This window comes from Pseudopodoces humilis, chromosome 3 (genome assembly GCF_049639895.1).
Source record: "Pseudopodoces humilis isolate 2021_Gansu_Grassland_sample_001 chromosome 3, ASM4963989v1, whole genome shotgun sequence".
NCBI classification, from domain to species: Eukaryota; Metazoa; Chordata; class Aves; order Passeriformes; family Paridae; genus Pseudopodoces; species Pseudopodoces humilis.
The window spans coordinates 61,850,398-61,873,112 of record NC_142202.1 but is presented as its reverse complement, the minus strand read 5'-3'; the positions used below and the strand labels follow the sequence as shown (position 1 = coordinate 61,873,112).

Here is a 22,715-nt window from a genome sequence, read left to right as displayed (position 1 = left end):
TTATTAAACTGTACAAAAAAGTTCTGCACGTTAGTGTGCTTATTCTTTCACAGAAAAAATATGTTAAGACCTCGACTTTAAGATTAACTTTCCTGTTGATGATTAATGGCAAATGACAGTCAAAACTGAAAGAACAAAGCATCATTTTGAAATAGCTGACGGAGTATGAAGAACTGGCAAATCTTAAAATCTCTCCTGCTGTCAGATATCATACTTCTATCTGGACTACATTTTGTGCATATTGTAAAATTATCTAAAATACTAAACCATACAGACTAAAGAAGATACTTCAATAAAACTGATTCATATCTGGGTGCTGGTATTTTGAACATATTAAGACAATATATTTATCTTATCAACATTTAAATTTGCAAGCGTCCTATAGGCCAAAGAAAACAAAAAAACCTAATAAATATGCTGAAAATCCCCATACCTCAGTATGAAATCCTGACCCCTTCTCCAACTAAGTACACACCGCCCAAATACACTGAGAATGCCAAGCTACAGGGGCCCCTCTGCGGGGAAACCCGTATTTCAGTCAGCAGCATCCGTCAGCTATAGCAGGAGTGCAGGGACAGATGATGGAGGAAGGATGACACGTAAAGTGGTGGCCGATTTCAGAACCACTGTGTGTTTCTGACTAGCAGTAAGTCAATGCCTACGTGTACTAAAGTAGAATTTTGTCCAGATTTACGTGCAGAACGCAACTATCACTCCAGGCTCCTTTCAGTCTAAGATTAGTGCTAATTAGGCTCCTGGCCCTGCAGCCCTGTCCCATCTCCCAGCAGGGTCACACCATCAAAGGGGGGCACAAGCGTGCTGTACAACTCCCTCGGCTTCTGCGGCAAGGAAATACCGGCACACCTGGGCGGCGATCGCCAATTTAAAATCCGCCGCCCGAGGTTTGCTGAGGCAGCGCCGTGACAGTGCCTCTGACCCGTGACACCTTCCCTGCGCTTCGGCAAATTCCCTCATGCGGCAGCGGCCGCCCCAGGGCTCGCCAACGGCAGTCCGGGAACCTCCCGCTCGGCTCCCCGTCAATGTCACTGAAAAGGCCCGGGCAGAGGAGCGGGTAACTCCTAGAGCCAGGCCTAAAGCCAGCTCTCGGTTCGCTCGCAAGGGAAGCGGACCGACACGGAGGGGCTCGCGAGGGGGACCGGTCGTGGCGGTGTCCGCCGGGACCCGCCCGCCTCTCGAGCACCTGCCCTCCGGGGAGAGCCGCTCCCCGTTCCTGCGCCACGCGGGCGGCGGGCCCGGGCCCGGCGGGACGCTGTCCCCGCAGCCCCTGTGCGGCTCCTGGGCGCGGCTCCCGGGAAAGCGGCGGGGCCGGCAGCGGCGCGAGGGGCGGTGCTTCCGCGCGCGGCCGTTGGGAAGTTGCGTCACGGCGGGCGCGCGCGGCTGCGCGAGGGCGGCGGATTCGAACGGCGGAGGGAGCGAGGGCGGCGCGCGCGCGGCGGGAGCGGCGGGAGGAGGAGGAGGAGGAGGAGGAAGAAGAAGGAAGAGGAGGAGGAAGAAGGAGAGGAAAGAAAGTAGCAGGAGGAGGATGAGGAGCACGGCGCCTCGCAGCACTTTGCGGAAAATAATAAAGAAGCACAAGCCGCAGTTACGCCTGGCGGCGAACGCCGACCTGCTGGTGAGGAAGGAGAGGGGCGGGGGAGAGGCGAGGCTGCGGCTGCCCCGGGGAGTCCGGGAGCAGCCGGCCCTAAACAGGGACGCTTACTCCCTAAGTGCTCTGGCCTGTGCGCCCTGGAACACTTCGGGTGTGACGGAATGTCGAGTTACTACTAATGGTGATTCTGCAGGGACCCACAGGCAGCGGGGCGGCAAAGCCTGAGGGACAGGCGATTGTTTTGTCCTGTGTGAGAAAATATAGATAAGCAGAGATTGCCGCTCTCGCTTTGCTGGTGGCCGCTGTATTGTAGGTCTTTGACAGTGATCTTGTGGATTCAGGAACGGGCTGATGCGTGGCTTTTGTGTCACTCCATGTGTACGCTTATGTTTGAAAGAGTTTGGTGTAGACACACCGAGAAATAGCAATTCGGGTTATGTGGCTGCTAGGTGCAGGTGTTTGTGTAGTTCAGGTCGGGTGTGCAGGTAGCCAGAGCTGTGATATCAATGAGTTGCTAAGCTGCTATGGCAGCTTGAGTGCTCATATGTTTTCAGAAGGCCATCTAAGTAGTCTCTGCTTTAAACTGTGGGATGACAAGTCTTGTTAGTGATCCAGTAAGGTGCTGGAGTCCTGATCATGGTTTAAAAACGCCTGCCAAAAAGGTGGGGATAAAAGAGCCGTGTTTGCAAAAACAGGCCAACAAAGCTGAATTGCTTCTGACCTGCTCTGAGGGGTTTGCAGCACAGGTAGGGTTTGTCTCTCCAGGAAATTATTTGACTACAGCAAGAAAACCTGACCTCAAGACAGCTGTGGTAGTTGCTGTGTTTAAAAAAAAACAAAACAAAAAACATTAAAAAGATACTCTTTGAAATAACTTAGACTTGCTAAGTTATGATGTGCTATTGTGATGTCCTCTTGTTTACAAATGTATCTGGCTCTCAGAGCATTAAAGCATTAACACATGCTGTATACTAGTATGGACTCTGACTTCACGTTTTTTATGTGTATAAAAGTTGTGTCTTTTAGGCATCCTGAAGGTTGGTATCTAGATATATGAAGCTAAATGTAAAGATATAAAATGAAAATAAGTAATATGAGATTAAAATGAATGAATATGGCAATTACATGAGAGTATTTAGATTTGAATGTAAACATTAAATATTTTTCTAATGGAGTGGAACCAATAAAAATATGATCTCTTCCTAATGTTTCCGCTGCCTTTGGATTTTTTTAATGGACTAAGGACCTGGCCCCTTGCTGCTACCCATGCTCAGACCTACTCAAAGCTTACTCAGTGGAATGCAGTAGTCAACTAATCGAATGCACACACAGTCACACTTTTTTTTTTTTTTTTTTTAATCCTTGGTAACAGTTGGTCTGTGTTTCTAGGGTAATTACAATGTGGCTTCAAGGTAGTGTGGCTGTCTGAAAAGGGGTAAGTGGGACATCCCTCCAGATCTTGGCCTTTGGTTCCTATCTCTTTCTGGTCCTGGCGCTAAAGTTCACTGAGCTGCAGAGTGAATTGAATTCAGTGAAGTTTACAAACAACAACAATCAGATCCAGCTTAAAATATGGCTACACAAATGTTCATTGCAACACAAAGGATGAGAACAGAATAAATTTTAACAATGTGATGGAAACTTAGATTATCTCTTCTGGTGATGTCAAATTACACAGCCTTTTATATTACAAGGGTTGACTTTTTTATTTTACCTTTAAACAAGAATGTCCAGGTGTGGTGGTTGTCCATGATGTTCTTCAAGTAGGCATGTGTCTAACAGCTCTTTAGCTCTTTATTTGGGTGGCCAAATAATCAACACAGCTGGAATTATGCTTCTTTTAAGGAAAAAAAAAAAGGATTGGTGTAGTATTATTATTATATATATAATTATTATATATATTGTATAGTAAGACAAGTAACAAATTTTCAGAGTATGTTTTCTAGTGCTGTGTTATTCTCTGCAAACCCTGTAAGAGTGATTTGATCACATGCATCAGAAACTTTTATAGTAGCTGTCTTACCAAGATGGAGCCATATACATTTTGAGCAGAGAACTTATGTCTTCTCAAGGGAAGTATGAGAAAAGTGCTAGTTCCGTTTCTGGGCTATCTTCCAGAGCGATCCATGCTTTATGTCTGAATCTACTGCAGTATGTACCCATTCCAGTAAAGTGGTCTGCCTGCTTTAGGAGAAAATCAGATTGCTTTCTTTTTTCCCTTATCTTCGGTGATTATTTTTACTTAAACCAATATCTTCTTACATGATCGTAACTAACAAGTTTGAAAGGCATAGATAATTTTGTTAAATACTTGAATAAGGTTTCTTCATCTTTGATCGAGTCTCTTCTCAAAATCTGAAGTTTTGTCAGAACCTGTTCCCTAAGTGTTAATATCTACCTCTTTGTGCAGTGTAGCTATCAAATTTCATCAGCCTTTCTCAGGAAGCTTTTTGTTTTTGTTTTGTTTTTTTCTTTAAGGGGTTTGATAATATCTTCGGATGAAGAGATGCAAATATTGTTTCAGGTTTTTTCAAGGCTGTTTTTGAAAATAAGAGGTAAAGATTTTAGTACTGAAGTTCAGATATTCCCCCAATGGTCAGAGAAGAAAACATGCAAGCTTTGTTCTAGCTTGCAATTACAGAAGAAAAGCAGCATCTCAGCTGCTTCTTTTATGCTCGAAGGGCACATGTATGTTTCCATTGCAGGAAAAGCTTAACTAATTGCACTGAATGGTCTCTTTAATTTGTTATCACCATAGAATGATTAATAAGTGTGCATTGAGGTGAAATATCAGTCTAGAGAATTGTTTTGAAGTTATGACAGTAAAACAGAATTGCAGTGGTTGTCCCTGCTGTTCCTCAGTTCTCTTGAACAGGTGTGTGGAAGTTGTTGTGTAAACAGTGGTGTGAATTTTTTACATAAGTTCTTTCTTTTCTGGAAAGTAATATTCTGTTTTGTAAGGTGATTTTCATGAGTAGTTAGTTCAAAACTGTTTTAAAATTTTATGCAGAAGGGCAATAATTTGATATGTAGTAAAGCAATGTCTTTAAACAAATATGGTATTGCTTAGTTACATGTTGGTAATTCATGGTATTCAGTCATTCTGCCTTTCACTAACCTTTCTCAATTGCTTTGAATAATCTGGAATATTTATTAACTTGTGTGCTCTGTTGTGGAATATTCTGATTTTAGTTATGTGACTATTTAAATCTATTGGAGTACAGGGGAAGCTTCTCCACATGCAGCAATTCACTTTGAAAATACGAAAATAAAGGGACTGTGATTCTGAGAGAAGATGCAGTTTTTAAATGCGGTTTTAAAATTCACAGTTTTGCTTTTAGGTATCTCAGAAGAAGGACATGCAAGTATGGAAGCTTTTATTCCACCTCTCACTTCTCTTCCAGGTTGTTTCCAGAAATCTAACCTCCGTGTTGATAAGTTTAATAAGGCAAGTTCTAATGTTGAACATTATTTTAGTGCCGCTGCTTGATTCTGTTGGAGATAATTTCTGTGTGAATAACTAAAGAATGGTTCTAAAGCAGCTTTTATATTTTGTGAAATAAATCTGCACGAACATCTGCTTTTTGTGTAGTGGATGCTTCCAAATGATGTCAAATATTATGTAAATTTATCTATTGCACTTTGGCTTCATTTAGTTCAGGATATTTAAAAAAAAAACACCTAAAATGCTTTTCATATGAACAGAGTTCTTATGACCAGGACCATGTCTCGTAACAAATTCTTTGTGCTGAAAACCGACTGCCAAAGTATTTCCTGTAAACTCTTAATTTGTAACTTTCTACATTACATTTTTCCAGATTTTACAGATAAGGTATGGCAGAATAAATATATCACCTTATTCATACAAATAAAATTTTCATATATTGCAGTAATATTTTTCGGAGCTCTTGATTGAAAAAGTAATTTGTATACTTTACGTAGCAGAGGTAATGTTGTTTAGAAAGTTTAATTTACAAAAGGTGCAATTATCAATTTTTCAGGATGGATTATTAAAATAGTTCATATAGTGTCTGTATAATGCTAGAGGTTTGTATTATAGCTCCTTGTTTAATTACTACACAAATGTGCTATCGGCTAGCAGTTTTAGTCCACGCTGGAGCAGTTCCTTCCTTGCCTGCTGCAATTTTTTCCTGCCTCTGTATCAGCAGAACAGCATTCTGTACAGAACGGAATATTGCCTGACCAGTTCTTTTAATGTAAAAAAAACTAAGTGATGAACAGGGGAAAAATGGATAGAACCTCCTGACACTGGAGAATTCCAAGTTCTGGAGAAATTAATGTCAATGTCCCTTTACACTGGAAAGGGGCAGAAGTCCTTGAACTTGTCTGTAGTCCATTTGGCGATAAGACAGGGATGAATTTTCTGCTTGTAAAAGTCTGGCCATTGTAGTCACTGAAAATTGACTATATTTACTAGTAAGCAAAAAGGCTCCTTATTCTCTGATATTTGTGTTTGCATTTTATTATTAAAAACTGCTAATAAAAATCAGATTTATTCCTCTTAGATCAGTTGTGGTTTGCATGATCATTTCTACAGCACTTTTATCATTTACGTGTACTAAATTTAAACTCTGTTTACAGGAGTCTTGCATGAAGGGAATGTCTTAGAAATATACTGAGGCTTGAACTGAGTGATAAGTTTTTTTTTTGAGAACACCTTTCAGGAATTTGAAAGCAGTCTTAATATGCAAATTTTCTGTTGCAAACAATGAATCTTTAAAAAATCAAACTGTGTTTAAACAGCTGACTAATTTTTTTTTTCTCTATTTTAAAGGTTCATTTGAACTTCTTACTGTTTCTCCATCGGCTAGCAGAAGAAGCCCGGACAAATGCGTTTGAGAACAAAAGTAAAATAATTAAACCTGAGCATACCATATCTGCAGCGAAGGTATTAGCACACTTTTAATGTTTTTTATTTTGGTATAATGGAAAATGTATTATGACAGCATATACAAAAGCTTTCTGTATTGAAGCTGATATTTGATTTATAATTCAGAACCTATAGACACTTAATATTCTTTGTCCATCATTGGCATAATTTACTGTTACCAAGACAACAAATTAATTCTTGCCCTATTAAATATAACCCAATTTTCTTGATTATTCCCTGTTTAAAGTCATAATTTCAATATATGGGTAAGTCTGCAAAATGGTCTTACCAGCAAGCCTTCATGGCCTGAAAGGCAGTCCAAAGTTGGAGGATCCTTATTTCAGCTGAGAGTACATCAAGGAAGCATGCTGTCTTAACTTCAGTGATATAAGTGAAGCTTTATGGAACAAGTGAGAAACAGTAGAGAGGTTCAAATACCTTTCTTACATCTTCAGTTCTTACCTGCTTAGTCTGGAATAACTTCACAGTGGATTCTGGCAGCATTGTGTGGATACTTCTTGAACAAACATACTTTGTGTGATGTATTTGGCAAAGAAAGAACTAAGGGAGGGAGAATTAGACTGTGGATTGTTATATAGGTAGTTCAGTATAACAAAAATTGCTGTGTGAATATCTGTGAAGAAGGAATTCACTGCATTGCAGAGCATGGTGAGTTTTGTGTACATGCAAAAGAAGAGAAAGGGGAAGGTGTTAATGCTACTTCGTCTCCCTAGAAAGGATGTCAAAATAAAACTGAAATGCTTTTGTATTCTGTAGCTCATTTCACTCCCTAGGATACGTCTGCTTTACTTTGATGTCATTATGGAATTCAGTCTCTTTATTTTATCTATTTAACCCCCTTCTCCTGCTGAGAAAATTGGTAGGTCAAAACTTGATGTTACCTGATAGTTTGATCCTGTGGCTTCTGTTTATTTTCACTATTTTTTTTTTCTGTCTGTTGAAAAGTTTTGTTTGATACTTTTCTTATTACTATAGTAACAGAAACATATACAGGATATGTAGAGTAGCCAAGTGAATGTTGCAGTTGGAGTCTTACACATTTATGGTTTCTTTTTAACTGCAATCTTAACACTTTTTGAACATTTTTGTGCTCCATCTATTTTTTTAAGGTGAGAAGAAAGGAAAAACTGCCTGTATTTTAATAATTTTAACACTTAAATAGTCCCACTTGGGCTTTGAAGTTCATTTTTCAATTTAAACTCCAAACCAAAAAATGTCCTTCCAGAGGTCTGTGTGCTCTTGATATAGAAAGAAATAAGGCATTGCAAACAAAAATCGAGCATAATAGCTGTGTTATTGCAAACCTTATTTTCTCTTTTTGTCTAGGCCCAACAGGGTAAGAACTTCAAGGAATCTACTGATGGCTCCAGAGTACTATTGCTGCCTGAATTGTATTGATATATATATATACTTTTTTCTTTTTTTCCCTTTGCAGGTTATTTTAAAGAAAAGCAGAGGCTAGAAAACAGACCACTGGAATTTTAAAGGACATTTTTCATGTTTTCTGACTAACTTGAGTTATACTGTAAGCCGGCTGTGTAGCACTTTTGGAACTATGTAGTTTTGTTGATATCTATCTCCTGACTATCTCGCTGTTTCTTTAAAAAAAAAAAATTAAAAAATCTTAGAATGTATATTTTCATACACTTCATGCATAATTTTAAACTGTGTATCACTTGTCATTTAAGACTTTTGATGTACCTTATTTCATGATGATGGAGGAATGCTTGTACCATAGATATCCTTCGGGTACGATCTGGCATTTATTACTAAAAGTGTGAAACTTCTTAAAGGGAACAGTAGTTAAAAAAACCTCAACAGGTTTCACTAAATCCAGTACAGATTGTGCAGTTCAGAGCAGATTTACTAGCTAAACAAAATTATGGCTTTCAAAACAATTACTGTAGAAACAAGTATATTAAATACCTTGTCTTCAGTTTATTTATAAATGTCTTGATAATTTTAAAATTGCTTTGAAAAGTAGATTAAAACTTCTGAGTTCTGGGGAAAGAATACATAGTTGCTATTTTAAATCATGGTCTGAACTCTTAAGCTGACCTGTTGATGTAGTATATGTGACAACTTGGTGGTCTGTAATTCAGTCGGTGTGGACAGATGCACAGGTTATGAAAAAGGAAAGATCTGGCACAGCTGATGTTTTCGAAGTTAGATCTTGTAAAAATAACAAAGATAAGTTGGCATGAGTGACAAGCTATTTCCTTCCCTCTTTTGAGTGTCATACTAACTTGTCAGAAGTCTGTAAATGTACATTATGCAAAAATGTCTTCTTAATATAATATTCTGTTCCTATTCTGATATTTGTAATAATTTACTGAACACTTTGCTTAAAAAAAAATAAAGTTATAGATGAATCTTAGAGTTTGAGCTGATAATGCAGTTTTGTGGAATTATATGGTAGCTGATCCTTGATATGCACAGTGAACTATTCTTAAAATAAAGAATCTTTAAAAGTGTTGTGCATTGAGTAGCCTAATTTTGTTTGACACCTTACCAAGTATATTCTAGAAACTCAGAAATAAAAAAAAAAGCATTTTAGGAATATTTTTGTAGTCTATGTATGTAATTTTATGTAGTCTTATGTAGCAATGCCAGTACTTATAATTTCATATCATGTCCATGTACTTTTTAAAATGCTGTATAACCTTTGAAAAGTCATCCTCTTCCAGTATGCAAAAAGGAAGGAAGAATTACTCTCCTGCTTTAGGTGACTGACAGAGTTTAGTACATTCAGCTTCTTGTAAGGGTTGACTATATTCTTTATTCTGCATTTTCTTCTCTTACTTCCTTGGAATCCACAAAGAAGGCCAAGAACATACACATGTAGAGGATATGTGGACTTAATCTAAAGTACATTCTCAGGAATAAAGAAGATCTAGCTACATATTTATAATTTTATTTCTAGTTGCTGTCTTTGATTTAACAATTTTATTGCAACACTAGATTTTCTTTACAAATATTTTCTCTTAATTTTCTCTGAAATATTTTCTTAAGTCTTGTATAATCACACACCTTCCTCATTGTACAATTGTTTGAGTACTATAGCTTTGTTGGGACTTGTTTTGATATCCACTTTAGCTTTTTCTTTTTTTATTTTTTTCTAGGAGCAAGATTCACTCTGAGCTTAGTGGAATATTCTCATACATTTAGTAGATAGATTTAGTATACATACATTTAGCAGACAGTAGATCAGCTACTTTTGGAGAACGGAAGGCAAAAAAGGGTTAAAATCAACCACCAGTGTACTTTTAAAGTATTTTGTACAGTGGTTTTGGCCTGTATTCATGGTTAAGAAGCCACCTCTTTTTAACAGTAGAGGGACTTTGATAGTACGTTGTGAATGTTTTGTAATAACTGGAGCAGGCAGGTATTAAGAAGACCAGGGTAGCTTGGACGGTGTTCAGGTTTCTCTCCTAAACCTCAAATAAATACTTACTGAAAATTAATGGGGCCAATGAAGTTGGCTTAAGCTTTTAGAAATGTAAAATGCTATTGTGTTTTTCTAGTATCTTCTTGAATGTTAACCAGAAGGTTAATTGTATTCCTATTTGGCAGCTTTTCTGTTCTCCTTCATGTATAATACCTAGGGTCTCTTCTCTATGCAGTATTCCTTACTGGATTTTTAAAATTAAAACTTACAGCAGTATTGTCTAAATACCCATGAACAATACAATTAATATAAACTTGGAGGCTATAGTGCTAATTTATTCCTGTGTCATGTCCCTGTTTAATGGCAAAGTATCAAAGCATGTAGTTCTATAAATTTTTTTTTAAACTAGATCTGTAGTAGAAGACCTAATTAAGTTGTGTTATTTGAATTCCTGTGTTGATTCTTTGCCATTAGGAGGAAAAAGGCAAGGATTTTTGAGGGAAGAGTCATGGTGATGCTCAGCTGTTTTCATGAAACCTTGAGAAATTTATTGTTCTGAAACAACTGACTCAATATTGAATTTCCTCTGGTTTTAAGCATAAGATTCTAGAGCTTTTTGGAAGAAGAGGAGCTCTGTCAATACAATTAAAACTCCTCATTTCCTCAGAAAGCAGGATGGGTGTCCTAAAAAATTAGAGGCACATCCGTTTTTTCTGTTCTTTCTGCTTTGCAACTTTCCCCATGTTCTGTTTCACATCCTACCCTGCCTTTTCCCTCTGATCATCAGTGAAAGAGGGTAAAGTAATGAAGAAATAGAACTTGGTAAAAGTACTTCTGGTAGCCCTTATCTTGGTTTTCAGCTGTTGATGTGGCTAGTGTTAGACCCTGGGCCAGGGTAGTATCACAACTGATTAAGCCACAAAAGAAGAAGGAAAGTGTTGATCAGCAGATGACTGTGAGGGAAGAGAGTGGTGCTCCTGCTATTTTTGTTTCATTTCACTATGGAGTGACTGGTGAGAGTGTATCTGCTGTTTGCCAACTTGAATAAGTCTTCTGGTGAGGAGTATGCCCCATTCCAGCTCACAGTCACAGCATGCATTCACGCATACTGTGCTTTGATTTTGTAGAGCATGTAAGTCTAATATTTTCTGAGTGGTATAAATCACTTGATTATTATATTTAAAATTTCTAAAAGCTCTGAATATTAAGAGCAATATAAGTATATGGACCTAGTCAAGTGAAGGTTAGATCTATGGACCTAACTCCTAATGGTGTCAACATGAATAAATGAACTTGTATACTTGATGGATCAGGGCCCACTAATCACTTTTCTATTTGAATGTAAAGTTGTCTCTGTTGTTTTGAGTCAGAAAATCAACACAGGTGCTAGAGAGGACATTCATGCCTCAGAGTTTAATTGTGGTTTTATGTGAAGTGTATGACTGCTGAAAAATAATCTGAAGTTTCATAATACAAATAGTTACTATTTTCTGGTTGTAGTCATTCAGTAAAGGAAAAATCCAGAAATATGTATGCTGTAATAGAAAAATTCTTTTTCTAGCCATAAGGTGGGGATAGAGCAAAAACTCTATTTTTTCCCTGTGGTAACTTTCCATTAGAGCAAGTATTCAGATTATTCCTACTAAAAAGTATTCTATAGATTGTGACACTTTCAGGTATTTTTTTGAAGACTGCCAAACCTACACTGCTGACATATGTAGGGCAATTGATGTGAAAAAGAAAAAAAATCCCACTCACATCCAAAACAGGATGTTCTCCTGATCTGTGCTGAGAGGATGAAAGATGTGAAGGATCTTGAAGATTTTTCTTTATTCAAAGCTAAATGTTTCTATATAATATAGTTTTCTTAATTAGAGGTCTATAGTTATTTGTACAACATAGCCTTGGTTTTAGAAATGGGTATATTCTATGTGCAGTTTTATGAAGGAAATTCTTGTACAAGACGTTACTTTTTTAGCAGCCTTAACCATGAAACATAGAGTTTGTACTGGCTGACTTGCTGACTCAGCATTCCATTAGTCTTTATCTGTTTAGAACAACTAAAGGCATGTAACTCATAAATGTAAGGTAAATGCATAGGGTTCTGAGGTGCCTTACGAGTGTGTATTAAGAAGGTGTGACTTGCATTTCAAATAAAAATGATGATTACATTAAATCAAAATTCCTTTTCCACAGCTGTGAGATATGTGTTAAATTTAAGTTCATTAGAATGTTTCAAAGCTATGTGTGTAGTAGTTTTTCAGTTCAATATGTATATTGTCATATACTGTGTAGGTATTGGTATATAGGGTTCCTTCATATGTTTTTATGGTAGTGTAGCTGCTGTGATAGCTTACTTGGACATGAAAAAAGAGGGTAATAGAAGAAATTTCTTACATGTTTGAGTAGCTTCAGATACAGGCTGAGAAAATGCATTTCTGTTGTGGTAAATACCGAATTGCAACCTTTTGAAGAAGTTGAGGAGTCTTCCCACCTGACAGTTCATGGTTCTGCAGACATAATCGGTTGGAATTCATTCATTTACTGTTTGGTGAACAATGTTGGGGGTTTGTCAGTTTCTTTGCAATCCACATTCATCAAATTTACATGGGCTTTGATACATAATATTCTCCTGTGGGCTGAGTTATTAATGTTATCCTGACCAAACTGCTGAAAGATCTTTTCAGGTCATTTGATACCTGTAAGATCAAGTTTCTTACTGAGAAGGTCACTTTCCTGGGGAATGATTTCAGGGCATGGAGAACATGGTGGAGTGCAGAAAAACTCCTAAATACCCCTAAAGTAATTTCTGGTTTAAAAAACCCCAAGCGTAGACACAACCTTACTAACTGATAATAATGTGACTGCAGCAGTTAAATAAAAGCAAGAGCACTTCCTCCATCAGTGGTTTGCTCAACCTTCTGGCACTAGGTCAGGTTCTACAGAAGAGCTGCTTTTTTCTGAAGTATGTAGAAAATACGGAAAGGTATGTTTGCGATAGAACAGATCCTGAATCAAAATTTATGAGGGGCAAACACTTGCAGTGTTTGCAAATAAATGCAGTCAGGGATAGAGTTGGATTAGCTGGAGTTTCCAGTCTATTATATTGTTTTGAAACTGGTGTAATTGTATTGGTGCTGACCTCTAAAATTGACAGCCTAATGTGAATTGTTTTGATTTGTTCAACTTCAGTAGGTAAATACACACACAGATTATATAACAAGTAATTTTTAATGAATTGCTGCAAATTTTATGAATAAACCAGATAAAGCATTAAAGTAAGAGATAAGCTAGTTTTTAAAAATCTACTGCATATCTGAAATCTTAGTACAAGCAAGCTTCTAGTTATAGCTGTAGAAGCTGTTTTTCAAATAGTAAAAGCTGAAGTTACTAGTGATGGTTGGTTACATTTAAACGCTTAAGTTCTTTAATTGATTTTTCCTCTTCAGACAAAATTATGTATGCTTCCAAAATTGATCAACTGTTTAAATATTACTGATTCCTGAAGATTGGCTAGAATTAAAAGTAAGGTAAAAGACAGTAATTAAAAAAAACAAAACAGAGAGCACTCAAGAAAAGGGGAGGATAAGCTTGTGACATAGTTAAGGTTGATCAGATAATAATTTCTTCTGTTTCTGTAGTTTCACCATTTGTGTTTCATGTTTAACTGTGGGCTCCCATGTTTTCCAGATTTAACAGGTTGGGTCTTGGTAATGGAGGGCAGTAGCTGTCATGTAGTCTAAGTAGCAATATTCTTCTAAAACTTTTTCCAATAAAGATATGGGATATCTTACTAAATTGCCACCAGAATTCCACACAGTAATTAATTTTGATGATACTTTACCTGTAGCCTATATTGGAAGTTTTTCCCACAAATTCATATGGAATAAACCTTGAAAATTCAGATCAGAAATGGACAAAACTTCATCTTCCTTTATCTTCTGTTGTCCTTGGTACTCTTTCTATTTCTGGATAAGACTGGAGAGCCATAGTGAAGGTTTGTTTTAGGGCAGCGTTAGACATTTAAAAGTCCAACATTTAAAAGTACTGCCAAAAGGGTGCATTAACTTTCAATCCTTTTTGAAGGCACGTTAGTATTCACAGAATGAATCACGTTGTGGATAAGGTTGGAAGGGACCGCAGTGGGTCATCTTCTCCAACCTCCCTGCTCAAGCAAGGTCTTCTTGGAGCACATGGCACAGGATTGTGTCCTGATGGTTCTTGAATCTCTCCAGCGGGGGAGATTCCACAACCTCTGGGCAACCTGTTTCAGTTCTCTGTCACCTGCCATGACCCACACACATATTTCTGTATATATGTAGCATGAACGCAAACATTGTGAGACTGTGAAAGTAGATCTATGATTTAATGATACTTCTTGTTGACTGCAATTTTGGAAGTTAAGTCTCAACAAAATAGGGAGTAGCTTACTGGCTTGAGAAGCTGTTAATTTTACTGTAACTTTCTACCTGTGAACACCAAGAATTTTTATTGTTTATGTTACTGTTCATGCCACTGTACTTTCTGTTGAACTTTTCTTATTTGCTAAATATCTAGCTGTCAGGGAAGCTATAGCCAAGAGTTGGAGGAATATGCAATATTAAAAACACAGGACAAGTGCAAGCACAGCAGTTTTACTTTGGCATGTTATTTTAATGAACCTAACATCTTTTGCAAGGTTTTCCTGGAAATAAAACACCTTTCCAAATCATCTTTACTTGGGTAGAATGGCTGTTTAATTACACTGAACTTCTCCAAAACAAATGCTTATGTATTGAACTGAATTGTACTTTGGATATTTCTGTTAATGTGTTTTTATTCTTTCTTTCTTTTTATTGCTTGCCCATTTACACTCAAAAGAGAGGATGGGTAATGGTGCATACTCCTTTCTTCTAAGGAAGACTGTTATAATGGTTCTCTTTGTTTTCTCTGAAGTTCTTGGGACAGCAGGAAGCCATGCATCTCTAGATCGACGTCTTAGAAATTTCCAAGAAGGTATTATTTTGTGTCTTCTCCCTGTAGTACAAAACATTTGTTCTGATGTGTGAAGTCTGCCTCTCTACATACTGAATATTATGCATATGAATTTTAAATCTCTTTATAAAGCTTGTTTTTTTTTTGGTTCAGAAATTCTAGGTATTTTCTAATATATAAGACCCAGATGGAGCTTAGACTTGTGGCTCTTTTATTCTCTGAAGAACCCATCAATGTAAAACATCAGGCTACTCTCTCTTTGAGAATGGAGAAGATTTTTTGTAATTATTTTACATTTTTTCCATTTGGTTTTGTTTTGGGGGGTTTTTGTTTGTTTTCTGTGGGTTTTTGTTTTTTTGTAGTTTGTTTTTTTTTTTGCTAACTACATGGGCTGTTAGATTAAAGGTTTTTTTTGCTAAATATTTGATATCATATTTCTTTATTCAAGCATGAAAATTCAATTATGACTCACCTCCCAGAGGAGTCCTCTAGTTTCCATAACATTCCTAATATTCTTAATTTTGAAGACTAAGCAGAGTTTCTTCCCAGTATTTTCTGTTCCTCTTTTTCCAACCCCCAAATTCAATGCTAAAGAGGAGAGGAGAGGATGGTATGGTTGTGATGCTGCAGAGAATTTACACTGAAACATAACTAAGAATGCCAACAAGTAGCGGACTTTAAACTGAGAAAGCTCTGTGTGAAGGAAATGCTCTATCTTCCTTACCAAACTCACATGATCCTTTGGGAAGACAATTCACAAGATGAACCTTTGTTTGTAATGCTGTTTTCTTTGTTTAAAACTTGTGTAAATATTCCCCCCTCATTCAAATAAAGCTTTTTTTATTATTATTAGCAATAAAGAAGAAATAATTAGATCCAATCCAATGTAAACATAATTTATTATATAGTGTGTTCATTATTGATTTAAAACCACTTTGTTTAATATTTTAATATTTTTTTCTCTGAGGAATATATACTCTTTTGAGAAAGCTTCTAAAAATTAGGAGCTGGATGTTTAAAGCTTTACCAAAACTGGGACTTTATAAATTGTACTCATACCTTTGTTAAAAAAATAACATGAAGTTATGGGACAAAGGAAAAATCTACTACTAATCATAAAGAAACACTTTTGAAATAACAACTTTTTCATGTTTTCTCTTGCAAAGTCCATGTAGAATGATGATGTCTGTTAAAAAGATTGTATGTAGTATTTTTTAAAGCTTAGTAAGTTTAACTCGTCTGCATCCCTCTTGAAATGTGGACCATGTTTGAGACATAATTTGTGTAACAAAATATCTTTATTTCTGAGTTAATTTAATTTTTACATGCTTGTCTTACAGAGGAAGTCTACTTTTTAATAAAAGTCATGTGTTTAGAGCCATAATTTTTGCGTTCAACATAATTTATTTTTATGTTGTTACTGTTTGATGTGAAGTCTACATTTTCTATGAGTAAGCTTAGCAGTTACAGTATGGATCTCATCTTCTATCAGTATCACCATGTTACCAATCACTATATCGAAAACGTATCTTAGGAAGTTAATATAATGTTTTCAGCAAAGCTATGAGTGTAGTTTCAAGATGCACTTTTTTACCTAGGTTTCATATATTATCCTTGTAAACTCAAAGAAAAAGACATTTTCCTCTGTTCTTGTAGTTTCCCTTTTAAATGGAGCCTATCACCACATGAAACACTTTCCTGACCTTTAACATTGTCAGAACATGAAACAGAGGAGGAGGATATCCTATGGTGTATAGTACATTAAGGGGATTACCTCATCAGCATGAAAAGTCCATAACTAATCTACACCAGAGACATGTAAGCTTTTGGGGCAGGACATTCTTGATAATATAAAGAAATACATCAAAACATTTTTTCTGAGAGTTGTTCAGCATGTAAGTGGAGCAGCCAGCATGTGAATGAATTGCAGTGTCAAATTTGTCCTCTGTTTACAGTGTTCTCTATTCATATATCTACCCAGACCCCAAATTTCCAAGCTGAGGCAGGATTGATAAAATTTAAAGGTCTGCCTCTTACGGAAAATCAAATTTAGAGCAAGGCTGTTCCTGGTATTTTCCTTCTAGTAAGAATCAGTGTTCTCCCTACCTTGTCAGCAGACCCTACCTTGCAGGAGGTTTAACTGATTAAGAGGGAAGCATTTTTTTTTTCTTCAGATTTCCTAAACTGGATTGAAACTGTACCTTTAGTTACACTAGTTTAACATATTTCTCCAGATTTTCTGAGCTTGTATGGAGCCAGCAGAGAAATGAATCATAATGATTCAAACTCTAGCGCATTGATTAAATAAGATGCAGTTCTGACCATCCACATGCAACCCTATAACTGGTGCTATGATGGATCTGCTATAACTTACACCATGTGTACTATTTTAATATATGCTTTTCTGTGTATTGTCTTTTTTCTCCCCTAACACAATGATTGGTGATAAATTTGAAAATTTGACCAAGATCTGTAAATACAGTTTTCTAGCAATAAAGAGCTTATGTAAATGAGTCAGCCTAAAGTTTGATTAGCCATGCTTAAATCTCACAAATAATGTGGTTTCTAAATCATTTGGTTAAGGAACCCTGTTGCAAATTTGTGCATGAATCCTTCTTTGAAAGTATTCCTTAGTATTAAGAGAGAAAAAGAACCCAAAATTGAATCTGTGGAGACATGCCAAAAAATGTTTCAATTATTCTTATTAGGTTACAATAGTTTATTATTGAAACACGCTAGAATTGTTGGTTCATCTATGTTGCAATATATTCCTTGAGCTTCAGAAGAACAAGACAACAGAAATCATCCTAAGCAACTAAAAAGTAGTTTTTATCCTGTTTTCTTATTTTTCAAGCTCAGGTTATCTCTTTTGGTTTACCTGCTAAGGAATTAGATTTTGTATATAACCCATGTGCGCTGGTTGATCAAGTTTGTAGTGTCTCTGAAATTCTCATCATTAAGCATCTTTTTCAATTATATTTATTTTCAACAGTAAGTATATAGTATTTTAAAAATTTCTTCAGCTGTACTCTAAAATATTGTTGAGCAAATAATTCACAAAATTTTTCTTCTTTATTATAAACTATTCAGTTTCTTCAAGTATATTCACCATTCAGAACTGTTTGTGGAATATTCCAGGGGACCCTGCTTGACCAGGGAGATTGGACCTCCGCTTGTCCCTTCCAACCCTACCCATTCTGTGTTTCTGTGATTCTTAGTAAGCCTTGTTTTTTAGCTCACTGAACAGCTGTCTATTTTCACTGATTGCCATTTGAAAGGCAAAAGTCTGTAATCAGCCAGTTAGTTTGCATGTTGTGTTTCTTCATCCTGATCGAACATATGCAATAATTCTTAGCTGGAAGCTTGCAGAAGATAGATGTAAACATGCCTTTCAGTAAACACTTTCTAAAGTGTGCCTAAATTGCTTAAATCCATATTCCTGATGATAAACTTATTTCATTAACTCTGGAAAAGCTGAGCTAAAATGTATGTCACTTCTTAGAAATCTGTATTAATGCTTGTGGAAAATATTTCACAGTAATTGGTTGGTTTTAGCTGCAGAAATGTATAAGTGTAGTAAATAACAGAGCCTTGTTGAAGTCTAAATACTCTCTTTTTTTATTATTGAAGTGGAATAATGTATTTGTACAGAACATACGTAGTAGATTACAGATTTGACAAAAAGCATTGGGAAAAACCCTTTCCCTTACAAAAAATCCAGGAAGAACAGATGTAACCTCCAATATAAGCAGTTCTAAGAACTGAAACCTTTTGATCTAAATGAAAACCAACTACTAAAATTTTGAAGACAATAACTTCTTTACAGTACTACGTCCTCAGTTACGATTTAGAGAGACTATCCATTTTCGCTGTTTATCTGCTATCTGCTCTGCAGTAGGATCCAAATCTCAGTTCATCTGAGGTAAATAAGAGAAGTTTTTAACATTTAAGAGATCAGCATTAAGAGAAAATGCAGAATTGTGTATTTTGTTTCCAGTAATGAGAGCCATTCTTGTCACTATAATATTACATATATTCAATCAGGATGAAGAAGCTGCCTTTAAGCATTAGATTTTCTTGGGGGCTAAGCTGGGTGGACATTGCAGTTGCTGAAGGGACATCATCAATTGGGTGAGATAGAGAACTTTTTAGGTGAAGCTTTTGAAATGTCCATAATTTTTTACTTTTTAGGATTTTTACCTTTTTTTTTAAAAAAAAAAAGTTGTTAACATATTTTGGGGGAGGTCTGTCTGTAGATACATTCTGGGCCAAAGTGTAGCCATTTGGACTGGTGTAAAATCAGAGCCATACAGTGATCTGTATTGCTGAAAATGAAAGAAAGATTTTGCCCCAATACTTTAGACTGCTTTGTCTTGGTCTGAAGCAGTTTCCAGACTGCGCCTAATTCGTCTGTGGTATTCAGTGTTAACTAAGTAACAGCATCTGTCTGCAGTGCTACTAAATTGAGGGTTTTGAATGCTCCGCTTACACACTAGCGGATATTTTTGGCAACTATGTACCTTTACCGCAAAGTTGTTGCTATTATGGGATTGTTTCAATCATACGCTGAAACTCATTTTCTTAAATGCACTTTTAATTCTTTCTTTGTTTGTTTTTATTGTTTGCATAAGAACACCACATACTAATTCACCACATGATGTGTACTCACAGTCCAAATATTACAAAATCAGTTCCAAGGTCCAGACGTTTACCAGTCTCCCTTTCATAAAGCATATAATGGCAAAATCCTTAGTCCAAATTCAAGTCAACCAGAACTTTGGAGTATCTTCAGAGTAAAATATGCTTCGGAACATCTGCAGGAATCTTGATACATAACCCACAGTGGGGTGGACATAACCCCTTAATACTGAAAATATACTTTATAATTTACACATGATGACAAGATAAAAGTTTTTATAACAATTTCTTTAAAAGAAGGAGGAGTACAAAAACAACTAAAAATAAATAGAAACACTTTCCTGTTCTAAGCCCACATTGGGTACAGTCATGATGGCAGCCAACACCTTTTTGGCACAGCTGCCAGTTGCCTCATCCCAAATTCAGAGACACAAAACTCAACTCCTCTTCTGGATCTTTTCCAGCCAGTTTGGGAGTTGGCCTTCCTGCAAGAGGCTGGTATAAGGAGAGCACATAATGCTTTTCTCTTGCTTCTTGCTTGTTAATAAATTGGAAATTACATATTCTGAAAACACCCTTGTTTTGTGGATTCCATCAAAGTACATAAATCACTGAATGTTTTATATGAATTATTTTGTCTCAGATCACACAGTTCTCATATGTAAAGCAAAATAAATGCATTTTAATTACTTATTGTATGTTATGAGAATGTATCACAAGCCATATAAAATCAGCCATTTAATGTCAAGAGGAAAAGCTTTTTTTTCATTTCTTAGGATCTTATATAGCCAATTTCGCAGCAGCATGCATCCTTGATTTGCCAAGGGCTTACTGCATAACATTTTCAACCAATTTGGTCTCAATATGTCCTGGAATAATAACCCTTAAGTTAATAAAATTTCAAGAGCAAAGTGTTTAGAGAATTGTTCCTACCAAGAAACAGTGCTGGAGAGCTCTTCCAGGACAGAATTAAATACACAAATATTGTAACCTGCACACGAGAGAAAGTGAAATTTTCTTGAGTGCACACATAAATGCTGACACATCTGTGTGTGTGTACTCTTCTGCATGAAGAGTCACCCCATTGAATGTCAGTCCTGGCAAGACACAGCCTCAGATCCTAGTCCTGTGTTTTTGTTCTCATAGCTGAGAACTGTAAACATCTTCTGACCTAAAAAAAGAGCAAGATTGCAAATGCAGAATATTGAGTTCAAAAGCAGAACACAGAGTCCCAAAGACTTTCTGCTGTATACAACAAGGTGAAAGATATTTGATCTGTTTCTGTAGTTCACTGAGGTCCTTGTATGTCACTCCATGAACAAAAAGAATTAAATCTGGTGGTAGCGACAACCAGATCTGTGCCATCTGGTTTTACTTTCCCACATTAAAAGTCCTAGCACAGGGTGAGTGAGGTATGAGCTGCTGTTGATGTAGTTGTTCTTATCTGCTGAATGATGTTTTGAGGCTATTGACATGCAGAATATGGTAGAACAATTTCAGAACTTCTCTACCTACCCCAGAAATATTAGGCTGGACATTCTCCATAGGTCCCCTTTCCTTCCTCACTTTTTTCAGGTGAAGCAGTAGAGATATTGTCTACTTTTGCTTCAAAAAAGTTGATATAGTTTATCTGGATTTTCTAAATTTTGATCTGTGATGACTGGCCATTTGCAAGGAGTCAAGTGCTGCTCCATGTTGTTATTTGATATTATTAAGGAAAACTGGCATGTGTCCAAGTCAGAATCATCAGAAACTGTGGAAAGGATGACTGACTTTACCCTGACTCCCATAATTCCAACTTTTCATCTCCTGATACAAGTGAATTTTCTGAGTGACAGAAGATTTTACATTATTTGTGAGTAAAATATCTTCATTTTGCCAGGATATGTTACTTGAATATGTTATTTTGAATTGAATCATAATCAAAGCAAGATATGGTCTGGAAGAGAGGATTTCTTATCCTTCCTCTGTGGAATATGACTTAATTGTGCTAACTATGGAGAGCACAGCTGCTGCTGTGAAGTCAAGAAAGGAAAAACTTATTGGTTTCAATAAGAGGTGCTGGAAACTGTCTTATGTTTGGATATACAATACATACCAGTGAATTTTATTTTAAGTTGCCTCTATTAAATATAGTTGCATGCTGTCCATATCCTGTTTCATTGTATAGCCAAAATATCTTAGGATTCTGTAAAGATGAACTGACTAATGCAGTTTCTTATTTCCTATCAGACCCGTGTTTACCAGATTACTATACTGAATGGTCCAGTATCTTGCTGTTCAGTGTTTCATATTAAAACCTGGTTCTCTGAATGTTTGTTACAGAGGGCTTTTGTTTGGTTTGGTTTGGTTTTGGGTTTTTTTCTACTTTCTAGATACTACAAAGGCTAAGAACGTTGTTTGTTGTAAGAAGACATATGAGGGGCTTGTCCTACATGTATTGAGAGACTGGGTTAAAAGGCCAGTCCTTTTAAGTCTTAGCTCCTAAAACAGTGAAGTGTATAAGACAGCTTTTGGTTACATTAAGTGGAATTTTCCCAAACATGGCATTTTAAAGATGGGTCTAGATTACTGTTGTTTAAGTAAAATATTCATGGTGCACAGAAAAGAAATGGTGGAAGGCTGGTCTAGACATAGCAAAACATTAATTACAATGGAACAAATGGTGTTATGAATTTCTTCATATTACTGTAAATGTGATGCAATTTACATTTCTGCTATTTTGATTGATCTCACATTCACACCATAGCTTGTAGCATTAAGCCAGTTAAAAAACTTATGTGAATTCTGCCCTTTTTAAATGTCTTCCTGTTCTATTTTGTTTTGTTGGGTTTAAATTTCTCTTTAAAAGAATCATGCAGTCTTATGCCTCTACAGCTAAGTTTTATTAGGTTATATTGTTTCAAAGAAAAAGGTTTTTTTATCGGCCTGAATTTTTGTCAATTTCCATTTAATCTCAGGTGAGCTGGTAGGTTTGTTCATCCAGAGTTTTTCAAATTTTAATTAACAGTCCATTTGGAGTGTGGTAAAACTTATTGTTATATTCCTTCCATTTTATGAGTTTTATTTTCTGTATGAAAACAGAGGAATGAGATAATAGCAAAACAAACATTTTCCAGTAGTGTTTTAATGAAATAAAACTTAAAAAGCAGAAATATTCAGTAAATCTCGGTGTGTGGTGAATCTTTCCCTTT

At 36.4% G+C, this 22,715-nt stretch overlaps 1 protein-coding gene across 1 annotated transcript; it reads left to right on the top strand.

Moving 5' to 3' along the window:
* The first annotated feature begins 1,453 nt into the window (after window positions 1-1,453).
* On the top strand, window positions 1,454-8,995 carry CENPW (centromere protein W). The gene is made up of 3 exons (XM_005518338.3): window positions 1,454-1,633; window positions 6,405-6,518; window positions 7,957-8,995. Exons 1-3 carry the CDS (start codon window positions 1,544-1,546, stop codon window positions 7,981-7,983), a joined length of 231 nt encoding a protein of 76 aa, XP_005518395.1. The 5' UTR covers window positions 1,454-1,543; the 3' UTR covers window positions 7,984-8,995.
* The last annotated feature ends 13,720 nt before the right edge of the window (window positions 8,996-22,715 follow it).

Coding starts and splice junctions, on each gene's coding strand:
- CENPW (XM_005518338.3), top strand. CDS start 1,544: ATGAGGAGCACGGCGCCTCGCAGCACTTTGCGGAAAATAATAAAGAAG. Junction 1,634..6,404: donor CGGCGAACGCCGACCTGCTG/GTGAGGAAGGAG, acceptor TCTATTTTAAAG/GTTCATTTGAACTTCTTACT. Junction 6,519..7,956: donor ATACCATATCTGCAGCGAAG/GTATTAGCACAC, acceptor TTCCCTTTGCAG/GTTATTTTAAAGAAAAGCAG.